The 22,659-nt window shown below is 38.7% G+C and overlaps 1 protein-coding gene across 5 annotated transcripts in view; it reads left to right on the top strand.

The window, feature by feature from the left end:
* The window catches only part of Dennd5b (DENN domain containing 5B), a 134,740-nt gene that overhangs the window by 63,399 nt on the left and 48,682 nt on the right, over window positions 1–22,659 (top strand). For all 5 annotated transcript variants that reach the window (XM_042274386.2, XM_016005199.3, XM_042274384.2 and 2 more), the window contains 4 exons: window positions 4,767–4,954; window positions 15,132–15,668; window positions 18,673–18,910; window positions 22,000–22,150. In XM_042274386.2, the coding sequence (XP_042130320.1) occupies window positions 4,767–4,954; window positions 15,132–15,668; window positions 18,673–18,910; window positions 22,000–22,150 (1,114 nt within the window). The remainder of the gene's footprint in view (window positions 1–4,766; window positions 4,955–15,131; window positions 15,669–18,672; window positions 18,911–21,999; window positions 22,151–22,659) is intronic.

Below are 22,659 nucleotides of genomic sequence, written 5' to 3'. Positions count from 1 at the left end.
GGTCTTTCCCATGTTCATGCACTTTTGTTTGGTGACTCACCAAGTTTAAGCAGGGTCATCTGCATGACCAGGGGTGTATCCATTGGAGCCTGGTGGATAGTCTAGGCAAATTTTTGAAAGTGTGTTTTACTATGAAACATAGCCAAGAATAATTTTGTCAATATCCAAAGTTGTATTTTATTTTACATTCCTTAGATGTTAATATATTAATTTCTCAACACATTTATTGGCCAATCACAATGTATTAGACCCTGGATTCCATTCTGAAAATTCTGCTTTGTGTGGTAGTATAAGCCTTTAAATATTGGCCGGCTGACAGGCAGATCTCTGTGAGTTGAGGCCAACTTGGTCTAAATAGTGTTTTCCAGATCAGCCAGGGCTACATAGTAAGACTCTGTCTCAAAATAAAATAAAATAAAAATATAGTCATCACTTGGAGCTAGTGAGATGGCTCAGCCAGCCCAGTTTTGGGGATTTTCTTGGGAGTTAGTTTTGGGGTTTTATGTATGTGTGTGTTTGTCTGGAAGTTTCTCTTTGGTTTTGTTTTTGTTTTATTTTAAATATAAACATTTGTTGGACATGATGGTAGACTCTGCTACTCAGAAAGTTGAGGCAAAGGGGATCACTTGAATATAGGACCAGTCTGGGAAACATAGCAAGGCATCTCTTTAGAAGAAAAAGGGATGCAGGAGATGGCTCAGCAGTTAAATTTGCTTTTCATGAAGTCTGATTTAAGTTGAATCCCTGGACCACATGGTAGCCAGAAGAAAATGACTCTCTCGGGTCGTTTTCTAGCCTCCACATGTGGCACACGCGTATCTTGTACCTTCTACTAAATGAAAGTGTAATTTTTTTTGTTTGTTTTTGTTCTTGTTTTTTGAGACAGGGCTTATCTGTGTAGCTTTGGAGCCTTTCCTGGAACTCACTTTGTAGCCCAGGCTGGCCTTGAACTCCCAGAGATCCACGTGCCTCTGCCTCCTAAGTACTGGAATTAAAGGTGTGCGCCACCACCGCCCAGCTGAAAGTGTAATTTTAAAAAGTATGTGTTTGTGCAAAGAAAGAGACAGGTATACAAAGATAGTAAATTAGGGAACAGAGGCATATGGATAATTATAATAGAATTATCATAGTTTTAACAAGATGAATAATTAATGTTGTAAAAGAAATAGGAAATCCCAGCACTTAGAGAGCAGAGGCAGGTATAGCTCTGAGTTTGAGGCCAGCCTGGTCTACAAAGTGAATTCCCAGACAGCCAGGGCTAACAAGAGAAACCCTATCTCAAAAACAAACAAACAAACAAACAAACAATAAATGAGTAAAGAAAAAATATGCTTGTGGTAGTTTGAATAAGAATGGCTCCCATAGGTTCATATGTTTAAATGCTTAGGGAGTGGCACTATCTGAAAGGATTAGTTCCTTGTTGAAGGAAGCATGTCCCTGGGGCCTTTTGAGATCTTCATAATAGAACACTGACTAAGACAGCACTGGATGGGAAGATGGCTCAGTCAGTGAAGTGCTTGCCAGGTGAGCCTGAGTCCCTGGGTTGAAATCCCTATCACTTATGTAAAGACCAGGTGCCGTGGTGCACACCTGCAGCTTGAGCTCTGAGGAAAGGAGTAGTGAAAACAGGTCTCTGGAGGCCAGTGGCCAGGCAGTGTAGCCAAATGGGTGAATACCGATGAGAGACCCTCTCTCACACATATATACATGTGCACACGCAGAAATGCTTAAAGAAAAATTATATTTATTTTTTCTTTTTGCTATGCTAGTGATTGATCACAGAGGCCACTACTGCTTTTTATTTCTTGACTCAGTTAAAAGGAATGATCTGTTTCTGCCAAGTATCTCATTGCCGAAAAGTGTTTGACATATCAACCAATCTTGAAGAGAATTCAAAACTAAAAAGATTAGACACAGAATATTTAAAAGTGGGAGATGGTAGTAAAGGGAAATGAACAGTGTCTCTTCAAGTCCAGGAGAAAAGAGAGAAATGTGTAATTTATTTTTACTTCTTATGGTGTTTTTTTCTATAAATAAAGCAAGAAAATAACCCACAGTACAAACTGTCATTACTTGAAGAAAGTGTATTTTCCAGGAGGCTGCATGTTTCTTCAATCACAAATAAACTAGCCAACTTGCTAGGAATTTAGTTTGTTCAAATCCCTTTGCCTTTCAGTTTAGTTCAACCATGAGACAGAAACCGTGAAGTAATTTAGGCAGAGGACTGTATATGAATTATTATTAAGCTGTATTAGAAACTAAACTATAAAGGGATAAACTCTGAAGCATACTCAATAAAGCACAAACATTTAAATGTGGAAACCTCATACCCCAAAGCTGTAGTGGATACCTCTTGAAGAAATTCTGTTCATAAGGTGTGGAGAAGACCAGTAGATTACTTGTCAGTATGTTGCCTGGACAAGAGCTGATCCTTGGTCACTGATCTAACAAGACAAAGCCCAGGGCCCATGTTGTCTGTGACTAGTAAACAGACCCAGAGGATTTGTTGGATATCACTGCGATATGAGGTCTGCATATATAGTGTATTCGAGGACCATAGGAAGAGGTATCCACTGACTGCTCATTCTCGGCATATGGCATGGCAGTGTGCCACCAGATGTCTTCACATACCCACACTGCTGGTCCTCCAGGCAGCAAGACAGATTGCACACTGGGACCAGGAAACAAACAAAAAACCCTTTCCCCCTGCAGTGTGTCTCCATTGCCCCCTACTGGCAAAGCTTAGTATTATATTCATTGTCAAAATGGTTAAGAGGTCAACCAATTACAGCTGGATGAATTTGTAATTGAGAGACTATTTAATGAATAATTGGCACATAATTGGCTTAAAACTCCAAGTTACCTTTCACATTATCTAGCATATGATGGAGAAAGAAATATAAAATCAGACACTGATGTCTTAGAACTGATAGCCCTTGCTGTTTCTATTTATTAATCTGCTCACATCTAAGCTATGCTTTTCTGTAGGATAAGCAACCACAAGAGAATAGCAAACAGTTTTATTGTGTGATCCATAAAACAAACACACACACACACACACACACACACACACACACAGAGAGAGAGAGAGAACAGGGGTTCTCTGATGCACACCAGGCAAATGCTCAACCTCCAGCCTACATTCCTAATCCCAATTACAGATTTATACTCACTATAGATCAAATTTATTAAGATACTGTAATTTGGTTTTCTTGTCAGGCTTTCTTTGGACTGCCAGCCCCCAAATAATGACATAGACTTATTATTATTTATGAAATCTTGGCCTTTAGTTTAGGCTTATTTACAGCTAGCTCTTATAACTTAAATTAACCTGCTTCTATTAATCTACTTTCTGCCATATGGCTTGGCTTTTTACCTCTTCTCCATTCTGTATGTCTGACTCCACCCATATCTCGCTAGCATCTCCTGCTGTGCCAGATTCTAACCCTGAGCTCCTCTCTGTGCCTTGGAAGTCCTGACTAACCTCTCCTCCCTAGCTGTTAGCCATTCAGCTTTTTATTAAACCAATCAGATGCATTAGGCAGGCAAGGTTAAACAGCAGCACATCTTCACACAGGTTGCTCAAATACCCCGAGACAAGATACCTACCTGGTCACAGAGTTCCTTCATTTCTGACAGCTTCCTATCCAAAGCAAGTCTCTGTTTTCTGAAAGCCCCAAATTATCCTACAAAGTCCCAAATACTATAATGGTCTTTCTTCACTAAGATGTTCCACAGTTCCTGAAGAGTATGCATACTCCTTCTCTACAATTACTAATAAACACAGCTTTGTTTGTTTGTCTGTTTTTTTGAAACACAGTGTCTCTGTGTAGTCCTAGCTGTCCTGGAACTCACTCTGTAGACCAGGCTGGCCTGGAACTCACAGAGATTCACCTGCCTCTGCCTCCCGAGTGCTGAGATTAAAGGCATGTACCACCACCATCTAGCTCTGATTTCTTTTTATACCTACAAAATAAGTGCTAAAATAATCAGATTATCAAAGATGTAGCCATGATCATCTATACAAGAAAAGAAAAATTAGCTTCTGAATTGGAGATACATGGGTATATGCATACATGAAAGTGATTCATAGCAACAGTATTGTACCTTTTTAGAAGGCTAGATAGCAAGAACAGTTTATTAGTTTTTGATTCCTCCACATTTAGAGAGAATTCAGGGCTGTGTGTGCATAATGGCACATGTGTTTGATCACAGCACTGGAAATGCAGAGCAGAGACAAGCTGATCTCTGAATTCTGGTCTGTATAGGAAGACCCTGGAGAGAGAGGCAGGTGAGGAGAAGAGGGAGAGGATGCAGATTACTCACCTGCCACTGGTTGCAAGAGTGGTGATGGTGTCCCATACTTTCTGCAGGTTATTCAGGGAAATAATTTAACTCTATGATGAGCTAGAACTGACCTACTTTCTCCATTATCGTGAAAAAATATTTTTCAATTTTTTGAAGATTTATTTATGTGTATGACTATTTTGTTTGCATGCATATATGTGCACCATGTGTCTGGTAGCCTCAGGTCAGGAGAGGGGGTCAGATCCCCTGGAACTGGAGTTCGTGCTGTTTGTGAGCCACCATAGGCGTGCTGGGCTTTGAACTCAGGTCCTCTGCAAGAACAGTGAGTGCGCTGGACAGGTGACCGGCTCTCCAGTCCAGAGTGTTTGTTCTAACACGGTGTTCTCCTGATGTTTTAGGTCTACTGCAGCACTTGTTTTCACTGAATTCTCCCCTTTTGTTTCTCTGGTTCTGTACAGATTATCAGCGTCTGATGACTGTGGCAGAAGGCATTACCACACTCTTGTTCCCATTTCAGTGGCAGCATGTTTATGTACCCATCCTCCCTGCCTCTCTGCTACATTTTCTTGATGCCCCTGTCCCTTATTTGATGGGTCTTCAATCAAAAGAAGGAACTGACCGGTCTAAATTAGAACTTCCACAAGAGGTAAAGCTGGTCATTAATGATGAAGTGCATGCTATTTGTTGACTTAGGCCATGGCTTTTATTGTGTAACCTTGTCTTTGTGCAGTATTTATATCTGAATCTCCCAGGTATTGTTGGTTAGGGCCTGAACCCTAGCCTGCAAACTGTTTCTTCTGGTACTTGATATAACACAGCTATTAGTTAATACACTTCAAAGAAGGACAATAACAAATTTTCACAACTTTACATTCCTGAAGGTGGTGCAATAATAGCTTGATATTACCATTTTGTTACTCTAAAAGCATTTAACTTTTTTCCATCCTCATGCTGTAAATTTTGTTTTTAAGCAGTGAATTGGTCAGGGTACTCTAGAGTAACAGAATTTATAGAATGAATCTATAGGCTCTAATGCCAGTGAAGGAGTAGACTTGCTCCTGGGATGAGAGCAAGCAGGCAAAGAAGGAGGCTTCCTTCTCCCATGTCCTTACGTAGGCTTCCAGAAGAAGGCGTGGCCCAGAGTAGAGGTGGGTCTTCCCACCTCAAAAGATCTGGATTATAAGTGGATCTTCCCACTTCAAATTAAGCAAAAATACCTCACAGATGTGTCCCTCCATTTTGGAGATTTTAGTTAATTCCAGATGTTGTCAGGTTGACAAACAAGAATAGCTGTCATAACGGGCGGTGGTGGCGCATGCCTTTAATCCCAGTATTCGGGAGGCAGAGGCAGGTGGATCTCTGTGAGTTCGAGGCCAGCCTGGGCTACAGAGCAAGTTCCAGGAAGGGTGTCAAAGCTACACAGAGAAACCCTGTCTCCAAAAAAGAAGGGGAGAAAAAAAAAAAAAAAAAGAATAGCTGTCATAACATAAGCTGTATATAGTTCAGACTTAACATTCCTTTAAAATCATTTTTATTAATTGAGTTAAATTTTGTTTTTTACCTCCATTGAATAGAAAGTAATATCTCTCAGCACACAGGATAATGGAAGCAGTAGATGCTTTACTGCTTGCCATCTTTGGCTGTAGGCTAGTGATCAGCCTGTTCTTAAAGTTAACTTGGCATGGTCTGTGGGACGAAAATTTTAACCCTATCCCCTCAGCACTTTAGTTTACTTTGCTTTGTATTTTCAAATACTTATGAATAAAATAATCAAAGATTCTTCAAAGCATTTTAAATGTAATTTTTAGCTCTTGTTAATGCTATTCAAAATTGGAATGGAAAGCTTTGAAATGAAATGTTGATGAGAATGGTATGGCCTATTTAAAATATAAAATGGTTAATTACATTATTAGCTATTTAATTGTCACCTTTTTAAATAAAATCCCTCTCACTGAGCTTAACTTGTTCTTATTTCTCATAGGGATTCTCATTTTAAAAAGTGAATATAAGCTGGGCGGTGGTAACGCACGCCTTTAATCCCAGCACTCGGGAGGCAGAGGCAGGTGGATCTTTGTGAGTTTGAGGCCAGCCTGGTCTACAGAGCAAGATCCAGGAAAGGCGCAAAGCTACGAAGAGAAACTCTGTCTCAAAAAAACAAAAAACAAAACAAAAAGTGAATATAAAATAGCACACTAAGCCACAGCCGTCATACTGAGTAGCAAGTGCTATAATCAGTCATCCATGTTGCCTTGCTAAAATTAACTTTGCAATTCAAGGGGATGTCTTAGTTAGGGTTTTATTGCTGTGAAGAGACACTGACCACTGCAACTCTTATAAAGGAGAACATTTCATTAGGGTGGCTTACAGTTTCAGAGGTTCAGTCCATTATCACCGGCGTGAGACATGCCAGCATGCAGCCAGACGTGGTGCTACAGCAAGAGCTGAGAGTTCTGTGATCCACAAGGCCCAGCTTGAACACAGATGACCTCAAAGCCAGCCACCACAGTGACACACTTCCTCCAACAAGGCCACACCTAATAGTGCCACTCCCTGTGGCCAAGCATTCAAACACATGAGTCTGTGAGGGCCATACCTATTCAGACCACCACAGGGGAAATAGCTTGATGGAGACCATATGAAATGTGCATATTGTCGTGTCTGTGGTGTAGGGAGTGGAGGAATTCTGTCTGCTCTCTCCTCCCTAATTTCTCTGTTCCCTGAATTTTCTTGTTTTCTCCTTAATTATATTAATGTATCTTGTTGGTTCAAAGAATTAAATTCTCATTCTCTCTCTTTCTCTCTCCCCCCCCCCCCCCCGTCTGTTCTCCCCCCCCCCCACTTTGAGACATGGTTTCTCTGTGTAGCCCTGGCTGCCCTGGAAATTACTCTATAGACTAGGGTGACCTCGAACTCAGAGATTCACAGGCCTCTGCCTCCTGAGTGCTGGGATTAAAGGCATGCACTACTACTGCCTGGCAAGAATTAAAGACTTTACATTTCCAAAGGAAAAAAAAAACCAGACTAGCCAAATGGATTTTTTGTTTTTTAAAGACTTAATGTTGTTTTAGTTTCTTTTTTCTTTTTTTCTTCGAGACAGGGTTTCTCTGTGTAGTTTTGGTGCCTGTCCTGGATCTCACTCTGTAGACCAGGCTGGCCTTGAACTCACAGAGATCCACCTGGCTCTGCCTCCCAAGTGCTGGGATTAAAGGCGTGCGCCACCACTGCCTGGCTTGTTTTAGTTTTTTATTGATTATATATTGTAAATTGTTTATCAAATGATATAAGGAAATGTATTTAAATATGTAAGTTCTTTCTGGTTTCTATGAATACTTGTTGAAATATTTTAATGCCACTTAGTATACATACAATTGGAAGATCTTTCTCTGCTTGTATCATTTGACTCTAAAGATATGACAATTAACAATTCTTTTTTTTAAAGGTTTATTTATTTATTATGTATACAGCATGTATGACTACAGGCCAGAAGAGGGCACCAGATCCCATTACAGATGGTTGTGAGCCATCATGTGGTTGCTGGGAATTGAACTTAGGACCTCTGGAAAAGCAGTCAGTGCTTTTAACCTCTGAGCCATCTCTCCAGCCCCAATTAACATTTCTAAAAGCCCTCAAAATAATGTCTGTGATTTTCTAGTTGTTGTTTTTTTTTCCCAAACATGAGCTCAACACTGTTTAATAAATATACAAACTCATCTATTCATATAATGGGATAATATGAAATAACATGAATCAACTGTAAAAGTAAGCAGTGTTTCTGTATAGAAACCATATATTAAGAGCATCATTGGCCAGGTGTGGTAGTGCACGCCTTTAATCCTAGCACTTGGGAGGCAGAGGTAGGTGAATCTCAAGGCCAGCTTAGTCTACAGAGTGAGTTCCAGGGCAGCTAGGCTACACAGAGAAACCCTGTCTGGGGATGGAGGGAATGGAGAAGAGCATCAGTATTTTGGAAGAAAAAGGTAACAGCATGTCTCTTCACTCGAAGCATTTTACAGTGACATGAAATAACCAGCTTCACATAATTTTAAGGAGAAGCAGACATTAAAAAGAATAGTCTATTTTAAGCTAGATGTAGTATTGCATACCTTTAATCCCAGCACTTGGGAGACAGAGGTAGGTGGATTTCTGTGAGTTCAAAGCCAGCCTGGTCTACATAGAGAGTTCTAGGACAGCAAGGGCTACACAGAGAAACCCTTGTGTTTTTTTTTTTAAACAAAACCTCAAACTTCCAATTTTACCAATAAAGACTCAGGAGCCAGATGCTGGGGTGAAAGCCTACTAGCCCAGAGAGGCAGAGGAAGCACCCAGCTGACCTTTCTCTACTGATGTCCCAGAAAAAGCTTTCTCCTGTGCTTTTTTAAACAAAACTCCTCCAACTCAGTGTCTCTCCCTTCTACTTCCTGTGCATCTCTCTATCCATCCTTCTGACTCTCTCTTACTCTCTATGGTTTTTTCCTGTCAACTGGTTGCTTGCTCTGCCTCTTGAACTATGGTTGAATTATTTAATCCTGTTTACAATATTCAAGCAGAAAGCTCTTGGATTAAAGGTGTCTGCTGTGGCTGAACCACACCACAACTAGAAACAGTTTTTTCCAGCTAATAACACAATCTCGGGATTAACCATATGATCAAATATCTTGTAACAGACCTTGTCTCAAAAAAGACAAAAATAAGCCAGGTGGTAGTGGTGTACACCTTTATTCCCAGTACTTGGGAGTCAGAGACAGGCACATCTCTGAGTTTGAGGCTACACTGGTCTATAGAGCGAGCCCCAGGACAGCCAGGGTTTCACAGAGAAACCCTATCTCAAAAAATAAAAGTAAATAAATAATAAATAAAAATAAGGCAGTCTTTTTAAAAGAGACTTACATGTGCACACTAGTGGTGCTTCTTACCCTTTCCCCTGAAAACTGAAATAAAATAATGGCCAAATCTAGCAAGAGAGTTTCTAAAAATAGTTATAAAAATGTCACTTACAAAATTATTATTTTAGGAAAGTATGATTTTAGTTGTTGGGTGGCTAATGTAACTGCCTAGATTTATAATTAACCACCTACTCCCTTTCCTCATGATTCTAAAATGATAGATGTTAGTAGCCATTTGTTACATCATCTCTTAGGGAGTATGTGGGGATGACGAGGGTGAGAGAGTGAAGCTCTTATGCAGATACTCAGAAGATACCTTGTCTGATTTCTGTCATAGTTTTATCAACCCAAGAATATCTTCTGGTGCTGGGGATACAGCCTGAGTTAGAACATGTACAAGTCCCTGGGTTCTGTTCCCAGCATGGTGGGTGTGAAAGTGAGTTTTTTTGTCAGAGGAGGAAGAAGGAGAAAAACAGAAAGGAAAGAGAGGGGAAGGAAAGAGAAGAGAAGGAAGAATACTTTCTGAAGCTGGCACAGCTGTTCTCCTAGGACTTGGGAAGTGGAAGCATTAATCTTAGCTACATAACAAGCTAGGTCAGCCTGGTTTAGATGATACATTGTCTCAAAAAATGAGAGAAAGGGGGGCTGGAGAAATGGCTCAGCAGTTAAGAGCACTGGCTGATCTTCCGGAGGACCCAGATTCAAGTCCCAGCGCCCACATGGCAGCTCACAACTGTCTGTAACTTTAATTCTAGGGGATCCAACACCCAACACCCTCACGCAGACATACATGCAGACAAAACACCAATCCACATAAAATAAAAATAAGTCTTTAAAAAATAAATCTTAAAAAATGAAAAGAAAGGAAAGGAAATAAATACTAGTGGGAATGTGGAGAAAGAACCATCACATACTGTTGATGGGAATGTAAATCAATATAGCTAATATGAAAGTCACCATGGACATTACTAAAAAAATAGAAGTAGAACTACCATATGACCCAGCTATAGCATTCCTGGCTATACACCCAAAGGAATGTGTTTCCTTTTGAACACCTCAGCGATCCCTGCATATCCATGTTTATTGATGCACTATTCATAATAGCCAAGATAGGGAATCAATATAGCTGTGTATCAACAGATATAAGAAGAAGAAAAATATGGCTTGCATACACAATGGAACTTTATTCAGCCACAAAAAAGAAGTTACGTCATTTGTTAGAAAATGGATAAATTAGAGATCATGTTAAAGAAATAAGACTGCTCAGATAGACAAATATTGTGTGTGTTTTCTTTCTTATGTGGAATCTAGATTTTTTAGTGCATATGCACATACACATATATACATACATATACACACACATATATATACATACACATACACACATATACATACACACATACAATGAAGGTAGAAGAGTGGCTATGTAAGGAGAGGAAGGGCCTAATGGGAAGGTTGAGAGGGTAACTGAGAGGAAAACAAGCTCTCATACACAATCTAGGTTTAATAATATGTGTACATATATATTTAAGGCATGAAAGTAAACTAGGCATAGTGGCACAAATCTGTAAGAGCACTTGGGAGGTGGAGGCAGGAGGTTCAAAGTCATTTCAATTGCCTAGGTAGTTTGAGGCCAGCCTGGTCTATATAGTCAGACACCCAGGGCTACATAGAGGAACTCTGTCTCAAAAAACCAAAGTAAATAAATAAAATTAAAAATGCATTTTTACCAGGGAACTGTGAACCCCTATTGCAAATCCTTAGTCTCATTGATAAAGTAAGACAACTCAGAAAGAAACTTAAAGACACTTAGAGTTTGAGAGAGAAACTATTGTAGGCACAATGGAAACCTTATCAGTTGCTGGGAAGATCCATATAGATAAGAAAGTGATGTGGTTTTTTGTTTTTTGGTTTTTTCGAGACAGGATTTCTCTGTGTAGCTTTGGAGCTTGTCCTGGAACTCGCTCTGTAGACCACGCTGGCCTCAGACTCACAGAGATCTACCTGCTGGGACTAAAGGTGTTTGCCACCACCAATCAGCAACTGATGTGTTTTGAGTTACAAAACGGGCAGACTCAGCAATGGAATTCTTCTAGCACCTGCATGGGAGTCAGGGGCTTCAGAAAGATAGTAAAGATGCTCAGAGGTATGACAACTTAGAATTTTGGCCTGTATCTGAAAAGGTAAATTAAAAAGAGAAGAAAGAAAACAAATTATACCTTCCTAGAAAGAACAAAAGCTTAGCATTGAGAATCTATAAACAACTGCTTTGTGGGAGGGCTTCTGGTGTATGTGAGTACCTATCTCATTAAAGCGATAGTTATTTCTCCAATCTTCTTAAATACATTTTAAGTGTAACAGACAGCTTTCCTGGGAGGCAGTTTCCTATCTAGGTGATTGAATTAGTCAGGGTTCTCTAGAGGAGCAGAACTTATAAAATGGGGGGGGGGCATTTATTTTTATATTATTTATTATGTACAATAATTATTTATTATTATTATTATTATTATTATTATTATTATTATTATTATTATTATTATTTAGAGGGAGGGTTAGTAGAATGCCTTAAAGGCTATTGTCCAGCTAGTCTACAATGGCTGTCTATCAACAGAAGGTCCAAGAATCCAGTAGTTGCTCAGTCTACAAGGCTGGATATCTCAGCTGGTCTTCAATATATGCTGGAATCCTGAAGAAGTAGGCTCTAATGCCAGTGAAGGAATGGACTTGCCAGCAAGAGTGAGATCAAGTAGGCAAAGAGAGCAAACTTCCCTCTCCCATGTCCTTTGTACAGGCTGCCAACCGCAGGTATAGCCCAGATTAAAGGTGGACTTCCCATCTCAAAGATCCAGATAAGGGGAGCTGGAGAGATGGCTCAGAGGTGAAAAGCACTGGCTGCTCATCCAAAGATCCTGAGTTCAATTCCCAGCAACCACACGGTGGCTTACAACCATCTATAATGAGATCTGGTGCCCTCTTCTGGCCTGCAGGAATATATGCGGACAGAATACTATGTATATATAATAAATGAATCTTTAAAAAAATAATAAAATAAAATAAAGATCTAGATTAGCAGTGAGTCTTCCCACTTGAAAAGATTCAGTTAAGCAAAAAGTCCCTCACAGGTGTGCCCAGCCATTTTAGTGTTTTAGTTGATTCTAGATGGAGTCAGGTTGACAACCAAGAATAGTCATCACGATGATCCACAGGCCAGTTTGGATTAACTTACAGGAGTATATCTATCTTTGAGCAATTTCGAATACCATGTCTCTGCCTCAAGCCAGAGGTATAGAACTCAGAAAGTATTCTTGTGACCAAAAATCATGTAGAAAAAGATTTTATTTTATTTTATTTATTTGTTTGGTTGTTTTTTTGTTTTTTGTTTTTTTGTTTTTCGAGACAGGGTTTCTCTATGTAACAGCTGTGGCTGTCCTGGAACTTGCTCTGTAGACCAGGCCAGCCTCAAACTCATAGAGATTGGCCTGTGTCTGCCTCCTGAGCTAGGATTAAAGGCATGTGCCACCATTCTCCAACCAAAAATCATGTAACAAGTAAATTAAAGAATATTAAAGAAAAATAAATAATCTATATAAAATAGCCATACTTTACCAGGAAGTAATAACTTTACCCTTAGTGAGTTTCAGAAAAGTCTTGCTACCTCCACCTTTCTCCCTTTCATATATTTAAATCTTTTTTTTTATTTTAATTTTTAATGATTCTTTGTGGATTTCACATCATGCATTCACTCATCTCCCTGTTCCCTTGGATCCACCCTCTGCCCTTGCAACTCCCCCCCCCCCCAAAAAAAAACAAAATCGAAACAAAAACAAAAAGAGAAAGAGAAGAATCTTGTACTGGAAGCTGCAGTGTGGCCCATTGAGTCACAGTCTACCCTTTAGTCCATTTATCTTCACTTGCAAGTGTTCGTTGCCACAGTCACTGGTCTGGCTCAGGCCTCTGGCGTCTTCTACTGTGCCACTGGTACTGGACTCTCACAGGGCTCCTCTTGGATATCAGTTGTTGGCCTGTGTCCTGCTCCTGCTGTTCTGGATCTTGAGATTGGGATATGGGAGGTAACATCCAGACATAGTTATGGAAGGAAGATCTATTTCAGTGATCTCCATGCCTGATAACATCTTATTAGCTACCTAACAACATGAAGGAGGGGCAGATTTAGGTGACAAAGAGGGAAATGGAGATAGAGATGGGGAAGTTGATGTGGGATGTCCTTCTGTACGCTGTGAATATGTTTTACTTTTATTGGTTGATGACTAAAGCTACTTTGGCCTATGGCAGGGCAGAATATAGCTAGGTGGGAAATCCAAGCAGAGATTCAGGGAGAAGGGTGGAGTCAGGACAGACGCCATCCAGCTGCCCAAGGAGCAAGATGCCAGCAGACTGGTAATGCCACAGCCACGTGGTGAAATATAGATTAATAGAAACGGGTTAATTTAGGTTGTAAGAGCTAGTTAGTAATAAACCTGAGCCATTGGCCAAACGTTTAGAATTAATATAAGCCTGTGAGTGATTATTTTGTAAGTGACTACAGGACCAGGCAGTATGCAGAAAAGCCCCTGGCTACAGAAAGTAATGAAGATAATTCAATAAAATGAAAGGCAAACATGGTCAAAGTATAAATTTATGAAAATATCATAATAAAACAAGTTATCTTATATACTAGAAAAAATTTAGTGAATAAAAGATTCTGAAACTCATATTCTGGCTTATGCAGCTCAGTGTAGTGGGCATGGGCTTAGAGTGAGGAAGACCCTTGTTACAATCCTTGGCATCTCACTCATACATAAAATTCTGAGCCTTGAGAAGGTTATCATAAAAGATAGAGGGCAGGAGAACACTTGCTTAGCGTGCCCAAGGCCCCAGTCTCAATTCCCAACACTACACATACCTGCCAAAAAATGCAGTGTAAAGAATAATAATGGTGCGTGCCTGAAATCCTAGGGCATGAGAGGTGGAAGTTGACAGGACTGGAGACCAGGGTCATGTTCATCTTATCTGTAGAGCAAATTCAAGACTAGCCTGGGATCCTCTATTTTAAAATGGTTTAAACATGGTATGATTTATTTCTGTTTATAATACAGTATTTTAGAACTTTAAATTCTTTTACTTTAAGTTGTCACCATAAAAACATTGTTCTCACCTTAAAGGGAATAAGAGATGGTTTATTCTGTAGCCAAATATGAGTGACCTTTACCTGAGAGCTCCGATTTAAATGACCCCAAATAACCATGTTCTAATGTGATAACAGTTTCATGAATTTTTCAAATGCATTGGTGGAAAAATTAAGTAAGCAGGTTACAGCAAAACAGGGAAATCTCTGCTATAGGCCTCAAATATTATTTGATGACATTCTTTGTAACGAGTATTTTTGTACCACCAACTTCCCAATAATGACATGGAGACTTATTAATTATATTAATTAAGCTCAACCTTAGCTTAAGGCTTGTTCCAAACAAGTTCTTATAACATAAACTAACCTGTCTTTTTTAATCTACATTCTGCCACGTGTCTCAGTTAACTCTGTTCTGTCCGTATGTCTGACTTCTTCAGAGTCTATGGTGAAATCCATGTGCCTTTTCTTCCTTTCTCCCTGGAAATCCAGCCTATCCTCTCCTGCCCAGGTACTGACCATTCAGCTCGTTATTAAAACAATCAAAAGGTGCCTTGGCAAAAACATATCTTCACAATGTACAAATATTCTGCAACAGTTCTTAGCCTTTAGGATGGTCATTGTTAAATTCCTAACTTATAAAGATGTTAGGCCAATCACAGGTGGGCAATAATGCTATTTTAGTAGGCTAAAAATAGCCCAAGATAATTTGGCTCTGGATCTACAATATTGGAGCCCTCTGAAGTCATTAAGTTGTAATCAGTCAGTCTTTTACAATTCACAAAACCTTTGTATTTTTGTTTTTTCCATTTCAGGCCAATCTGTGCTTTGTGGATATTGACAACCATTTTATTGAATTGCCTGAAGAATTCCCACAGTTCCCCAATAAAGTGGATCTTATCCAAGAGCTGTCTGAAGTTCTTCTCCAGTTTGGGATTCCTCCTGAGGGGAGCCTACATTGTAGTGAGAGTGCCACCAAACTGAAGAATATGGTTCTGAAAGATTTGGTTAATGACAAAAAGAACGGCAATGTCCCCACCAATAACATTAGCATGTATGAGTTAATGAAGGGCAACGAAACCATAGCCCGCCTCCAGGCTCTTGCTGATAGGACTGGTGTGACAGTGGAAAAAATGGACCTCACGGCTTCTTTGAGTGAAAAAGAAAAGGATTTAAAATTACAGTGTGAAGAGGCAGAATTGAGGGACTACCAGCTCAACGTACAACTGCGAGAGGTCTTTGCCAGCCGCTTTATACAGATGTTTGCAGATTATGAAGCATTTGTAATTCAGACTGCCCAGGACATGGAGTCCTGGCTGACCAACCGGGAACAGATGCAGAACTTTGACAAAGTAAAAAGAACCATAGTTTTCCTCTTTATGATTATTAACAGCCTATATTACTAGTCTTTTTAACCTTTTAAGCACAGGTTTTTCCATCCCATTAAGTATTTTATGCTAGATAAAATAGTTTTACAAGAAAGTAAATCCTTGGGGGGTAGAAGCAGGAGGGTCGGGAATGCAAGACCATCCTCTGCCACATAGTAAGTTTGAGACCAGCCTGGGAAACCTGAGACCAGTCTCAAAAACAAAAGAACAAATAGATGGCTCATAAAACTGGTCTTTGAATTGTGTATTAAATTGCTATAATATCTCATATATATATGTATATGTATATATGTACATATATATATGAACTTGATTCTTACTAGTCTTCTGTAAGTTTTATTTACAGTTGTTTTATGACAAAGTCTAGAAAAATTAAGTCTGTTCCTTTTTTTTTTTTTTTTTTTTTTTTTTTTTCAGTTTTTCGAGACAGGGTTTCTCTGTAGTTTTGGTGCCTGTCCTGGATCTCACTGTGTAGACCAGGCTGGCCTGGAACTCACAGACAGACCCCTGCCTCTGCCTCCCAAGTGCTGGGATTAAAGGTGTGCACCACCACCGCCCGGCTGCCTGTTCCTTTTCTAAGAAATTCTCACTGATAGTTTAGTCTTCACCCAATGACATAACACCCAGTTTGTTCATGTAAAGGTAATAGTTCAGTTTCATAAACCTAATTTTATATCTTTTGTATCTTAAAAGAGAGCAAGTGGCTGGGCGGTGGTGGCGCATGCCTTTAATCCCAGCACTCGGGAAGCAGAGGCAGATGGATCTTTGTGAGTTCAAGGCCAGCCTGGTCTACAGAGCGAGATCCAGGAAAGGTGCAAAGCTACACAGAGAAACCCTGTCTCGGAAAAAAAAAAAAAAAAAAGGGTTGGGGACTTAGCTCAGCGGTGGAGCGCTTGCATAGCAAGCGCAAGGCCCTGGGTTCGGTCCTCAGCTCGGAAAAAAAAAGAGAGCAAGTGAGTAAATTTGGTTTTATGACTTTTAGTCCAACATTATGTTCCAAAGTTTTTAGAAAAAGAGACTAGAAAATGTAGCAGCTTATTACTATCCTCTGAAGCTTCTTTCTAAGGTTTACTGTATTCTGTCCAGTGTTCTTCATGTACCCCCAGATTTCTCCAACAGACAAAAACACTAGAGATGTATATGAAGGCCTTTAGGTCACCGGGATGCAGTTCAGTCCTCTGCCTCTGTTACTGAACAAGCATAATTCTGCTGTTAGGATATGTCATGAAAGACCTCCCAAAGGAGCTATCACACTCCAAGATGCTGAGTGTTTAATTGTGGAGCATCTGACAGATAGGTATTTATGTTTGTGTAGTATCAAAGATTATTTTCTGACTTGGTCATATTTTTTCTTATGGGGGATAATATACTATGTGCATCAGAATTTGCTGGTGTACTTTATGCCTGATTAAACTTCTTTAGTATTAAGAAGTCACTTTTCAAATATATTTCTTCTCTAGGACCTGTTCTCATTTTTGCTTAGTTTTTATTATACTTTTTCTCCTGTTTAAGAACTAATCCTATACATTCATGATCTATCTTTGAGGCAATTCAAATTTTGATTTAAGTTCATATCCTAGTACCTTGTTCTTTTTTTACTCTTATGTAGTTTCATACTAGAAGTGTAATTCTTTATGTATAACCCCTAAGAAACTGAAAATTTCATGTTGGATTCCAGAAGATTAGAGTCATCTTATTTTTCACCGAGGAAATATGCAGAGCATAGTAGTCTTGAACACCAAGTTCTGGTTGATTTTAAATCTTAGAGAACACAAGAATCTGAACATGAAAAGCCAGATTGTTTGGCCCATTTTCAAAAGGGGGGCTATATCTGCCCTATAAAAAGTAACTTTGATGTTTATCTATGAAATAACATTAAGGAGATGAACTGATTTCTAGAGACTACTATGAGTCCACCTGGATATTTGTACTTATATAAGTACAAATATATGGAAGCACTTAAATTGAAAAGTGGATTATATAATGAAGCTTTTATTAAAAATCCCCTGAAGTAATAAAATGTAAAAATTAAATATGCTTGGAAGAAACCTGATAAATACTAAAAATAATAACTTTATGTTGGAACTATCCATCTTTCTCCTTTTGGCTCTGACACACTGCATCTAACTTTGAATAGTTTAAAAAAAAAAATGGAAAACAAAACCAACCCAGTAACTGGAATAGGAATTCACTTACAAGTTTCAGCTCATCTTAACCAAGATTAGAATTCCTACATACATCATACATGAACCTAAAGAGAACACAAAAATGTGAACACTTAGGTTAGAAGCCAGTTATAATTTACTGCATCAAACAAGTAAGAGGGAAGAACGGCTTGTACATTTTTGAAGATCCACTTGTATGATTTTTTTTTTTTAGGCAATGTTTTCTTTCTCTTTTTAAGTCTCAGACAATTGTGTCAACATAAGTATGGAAGGAGTTTAATCTTGAGTTAACAAGAAGAGTGAACCTAGAAAAACATCTGCCTGATGACCAAAAGAATTTCACCCATAGACACTATATACACACATAGTCAGTTACTCGTCTTATGGCCTTTTGGTTAGAGGTTCATTTCCTAGGCTAGGAACAGAGAACTGGAGAGATTACCCACTGGGAAGAAGATTCAAAATGTAATGGTAAGTGAAGTGAATGGTTGATAATCCATTGTATAACAATTTATCGACCATCATTCATTAATGATGTCCTCTCTTCTGCATAATGGTCATCAGGATACTAATATAAATCAGTTTTCAAAGGTAAGATCAATGCTAAAGTCCTAAGTGACCTAAAAATCTATAAATTTAGAGAAAAGGAAAAACAGATTTACAAGACTTTAAATGTCAAGTGTCAGTTTTATGTGTTATAAGTTTGAAAAGTAATAACCTTAACAACAGACTGTTCGTGTTCATCTTATAGAATATTAAGATGACCTCATTAAAGCAAGACTTTGCTAATTATCTCATTACAGGCTTCTTTCCTCTCCGACCAGCCTGAGCCTTACCTGCCATTTCTTTCACGCTTCATTGAAACACAGATGTTTGCCACCTTTATTGATAACAAAATCATGTCTCAATGGGAAGAGAAAGACCCTCTGCTTCGGGTCTTTGATTCTCGGATTGAAAAGATAAGATTGTATAATGTAAGGGCACCTACACCCACCCTGCGGACATCTATATATCAGAAATGCAGCAGTTTAAAAGAAGCAGGTATATTTACCATGCCTTTAAAAAAAATCCATGATCATTTCTTTTTATGGACTGTTGACTTATACAACACAAAGTTAATTATCTTTCTTTTTTTTTCCCCTCTTTTCTTTTCCTCCCTCTCTTCCTCCCTCTCTTTTTTGTTTTTTGTTTTTTGGGGGTTTTTTTGTTTTTGTTTTTTTTTTGAGACAGGGTTTCTCTGTGTAGCCCTGGCTGTCCTGGAACTCAATCTGTAGATCAGGCTAGCCTCAAACTCAGAGATCTGCCTGTGTCTGCCTCCCAAGTGCTGTGATAAAAGGCGTGTGCCACCACTGCCCGGCTAAAGTTAATTTTTATTTTGGGACATCGTGACTAATTCTGGTGTTATCAAGAAGTATTTTTATACTTCAGATTTCTGTGAATCCCTATTTCTATAGACATTCAAAATATGCAGATTTTTGTTATTTTCTTGTGTTAGGAAAAAGTGTTAATTTCTGTCTTGCTGTTGATGCTGGCTCTTTACCTGTCACCTCATGTCTCTAGGCGTTAACTTAATGTAGTTAACCTAAAACTGGGCATAATGGTTCATGCCTGAATCCTAGCACTCGGAAGCCAAGATAGAAGGACCAGGAGTTTAAGGCCAGCCTGGGTAATGTAGCAAGATTTTGTCTAAAATAAAAACAAAACCAAAAGGAAATCTGAGACACTGTCTAGTTTACGTAACTAAAACAGTACATATTTGCTTTGTGGTATAGTTACATAGTTTCATGTCTTGAAATTAAATCTCTGGATTTTTCCATTCAAATTAAAGGCTCCCCCAGCCCTAACACCAATTTCCTTTAAAGAATGGTGAATTTTCCTGGTCTGAGTGGTCATGAAATACATTCTGTTAAATAAATAATCCTACTAATAGTCAACATTTGAGTCTTTCCTATGTTCCAGTCACTGTGCCAGTGTTTGTCTTCATATGCCTTTTTATATGTAATCTTAATGACAGGTGTGTGCACAACTGATTTCTGTTATTGCTTTATCACCGTCATTCTGTGGTGAGGAGGAAACTGAGAGGGTAAAGAATTTGGTTGTGGTTCTATAATTAGTTCTTGATGGAGCCATGAGTTTGATCCAGATCTGACTGATTTCTAGTACCAAGAGCCTTATTCTTTTATTAGTGGTTTTATTCATTAACAAATATGTAAAATGTACCAATTCATGTAGTTTTACACATTTATGCCTACTTCCCAACCCATTCTTTGCTGAATAGAAATATATATCCTTTTATTTCTTTCCATTCAATAAAAAATGACACTTTTGCTGGGCGGTGGTAGCGCACACCTTAATCCCCACTCTTGGGACAGAGGCAGGCAGATCTCTGTGAGTTCAAGGCTAGCCTGTCTGCATAGCTAGTTCCAGGACAGCCAGGGCTACATAAAGAAACCTGTCTCAGAAAAAAAAAAAAAAAAAGTGACGCTTTTTTTTTTGAAACCAAGTTTTGTACTGGATAAAAAGGACACAGCGGCTTTGCAGCTTTTTTGCTGTGCTTCTGTTGCGTGCTTACCTTCCTTTCCATCTTCATTTAAGTAGCTCAGTCACAGGAGGAATAAAGTTGTATTAGCATTTTTAATGAAAAAAATATTAAATGATAACTTGTATGCAGTCTTCAAAGCATCCCTGTTGTATTCCTATGTATAAGGGCAATTCATTGGAATCCCTTCAGGAAGTGGCAAGAATCTGTGTGTTTCTAGAAACCAAGGAGATAGAATAAATGAAGTTGTTTGTTCAGAGAATTGTGATTTCCAGTGCTTTTAATAGTTATGTGAATACCTCATTGGGAAAGCTCCATTCCTTTCTTTCTGGAAGAATTTTTAAAATGGAATGAAGTACCAATTCCTTAGCTTAACATGCATCTGGGAAATCTTACCAATTAAAATGGATTTTCTCTTTGTTCCTTGGAGCCTGATAATCCCACCCTCATCTCAGAAATTGTGTGAAGCACTTTTGAAAATATACCATTATAGATTTAGCATGCATGAAAATAAGATTAGGTTAAAGCCATAGTTCCCCAGGAATTTAAAGACTTGAAAAAGTAAAAGGAGACTGCTGTCTGTGGTTCCCCATCTGTCATAGATTAGTGTGGTGCACACAGCACATGCATGCATGCATACATGCATGCGTACTTTCTATACTTCTTTGTTTTGAGACAGTCTCAATAAACGGCATAGGAAAGCCTTGAACCCACAATTCTCCTCCCTTGGCTTCCTGACTAGCTGGAATTACAGGCCTGTACCACCAGGCCTGGCTCCATTATTTCTTTCATTGGTAAAATTGTATCCCCCACTTCCCCCCCCAAAAAAAAGAAAAAAGAAAAGGACATAGAGATGGGTGTTGTTTCTGGTACTGGTGTTTTTGTGTTTATGTGTTTCTGCTGCTGTTTTTCCTCTAACCAAAAAGAATTTTGATTTGCAGGCGAACCCAAGAGGCACAGACTATCTGCTGCTGATACTGTGGCTCCAGAGCCTTGTGATTTCTATGTAGAAAAACAAGAAAGGGATAGTAATATAATTTTCTTTTTCCTCACCAATCACCACAAATCAATATTGACACAAACCCTTGAAAGTCTTAACAGTAGACCAAACCTCTGACCTCACAAAGCAGGCATTTGATAATTTCTGAATATTCCCTAGAAATATGATTATTAAAAAGTTACATTGTTTTACGCTCCTTGTAGATATATATGTAATATTTCCAATATTTACTTAAAATTAATCTTTCTTTCTTTCTTTCTTTTTTTTTTTTTTTTTTTTTTTTTGATTTTTCAAGACAGGGTTTCTCTGTGTAGCTTTGCGCCTTTCCTGAAACTCGCTTTGTAGACCAGGCTGGCCTCGAACTCAGAGATCCGCCTGCCTCTGCCTCCCAAGTGCTGGGATTAAAGGCATGTGCCACCACCGCCTGGCAAAATTAATCTTTCTATACTCATGTTTCTGATACCAAAGACCTTTGTAAACTTTGTTTCAGAGTGGCAGGATGAATTGAGTTTTCTCTAGGTACATGAATGTATGATACAGCATTTTTTTAGGAATGAAATGCCTCTAATTTATTATAAATTTAATTTATAGCCCAGTCAATTGAACAAAGACTGATGAAAATGGATCATACTGCAATTCACCCACATCTACTTGATATGAAAATCGGCCAAGGCAAATATGAGCAAGGGTTCTTTCCAAAGTTACAGTCCGATGTCTTGGCATCAGGACCAGCCAATAACAAGTAAGCATGTGTTTTAACTGAGTGACTAGTTGAATGAAAGAAGGTAAATGTCCTACAGTGTTAACTAGACAGTATGTGAACATTAAGTATCTATTTACATCTTTAAATTTAATTGATCCTTGGTATGCGCTTGACTTTTAATTCTGTTATGTTAAAAAAAAAAAAAGACTCTAAAGACCAGAGGGTTTTTTTCCCACAGAACTATAAATAGACACATTTCTTTATTATTTTCTTTTCAATTTGCATTTTTGTTGTTTGCAGGGTCTCAATAATTAAAACTAAGATTGAGCTAGAATTCAGTATGTAATCCAACACTGGCCTCAAATACATGATCTTCCTCAGCATCCTCTCCTTTTTGTTTGCTTTTTATTCTGCCTCCCACCATCCCACCCCAGTGCTACGGACTGAACCCAGGACTTGGTGCTTATAGATAAGTGGTCTACCACTGTGCTAAGCCACTAACCCTACAGTCTTTTTTTTTTTCCCTTGAAGTACTAGAGATCAAATCC

Source organism: Peromyscus maniculatus, chromosome 3 (assembly GCF_049852395.1).
Source record: "Peromyscus maniculatus bairdii isolate BWxNUB_F1_BW_parent chromosome 3, HU_Pman_BW_mat_3.1, whole genome shotgun sequence".
NCBI classification, from domain to species: Eukaryota; Metazoa; Chordata; class Mammalia; order Rodentia; family Cricetidae; genus Peromyscus; species Peromyscus maniculatus.
This window is presented reverse-complemented; position numbering and strand designations above follow the sequence as displayed.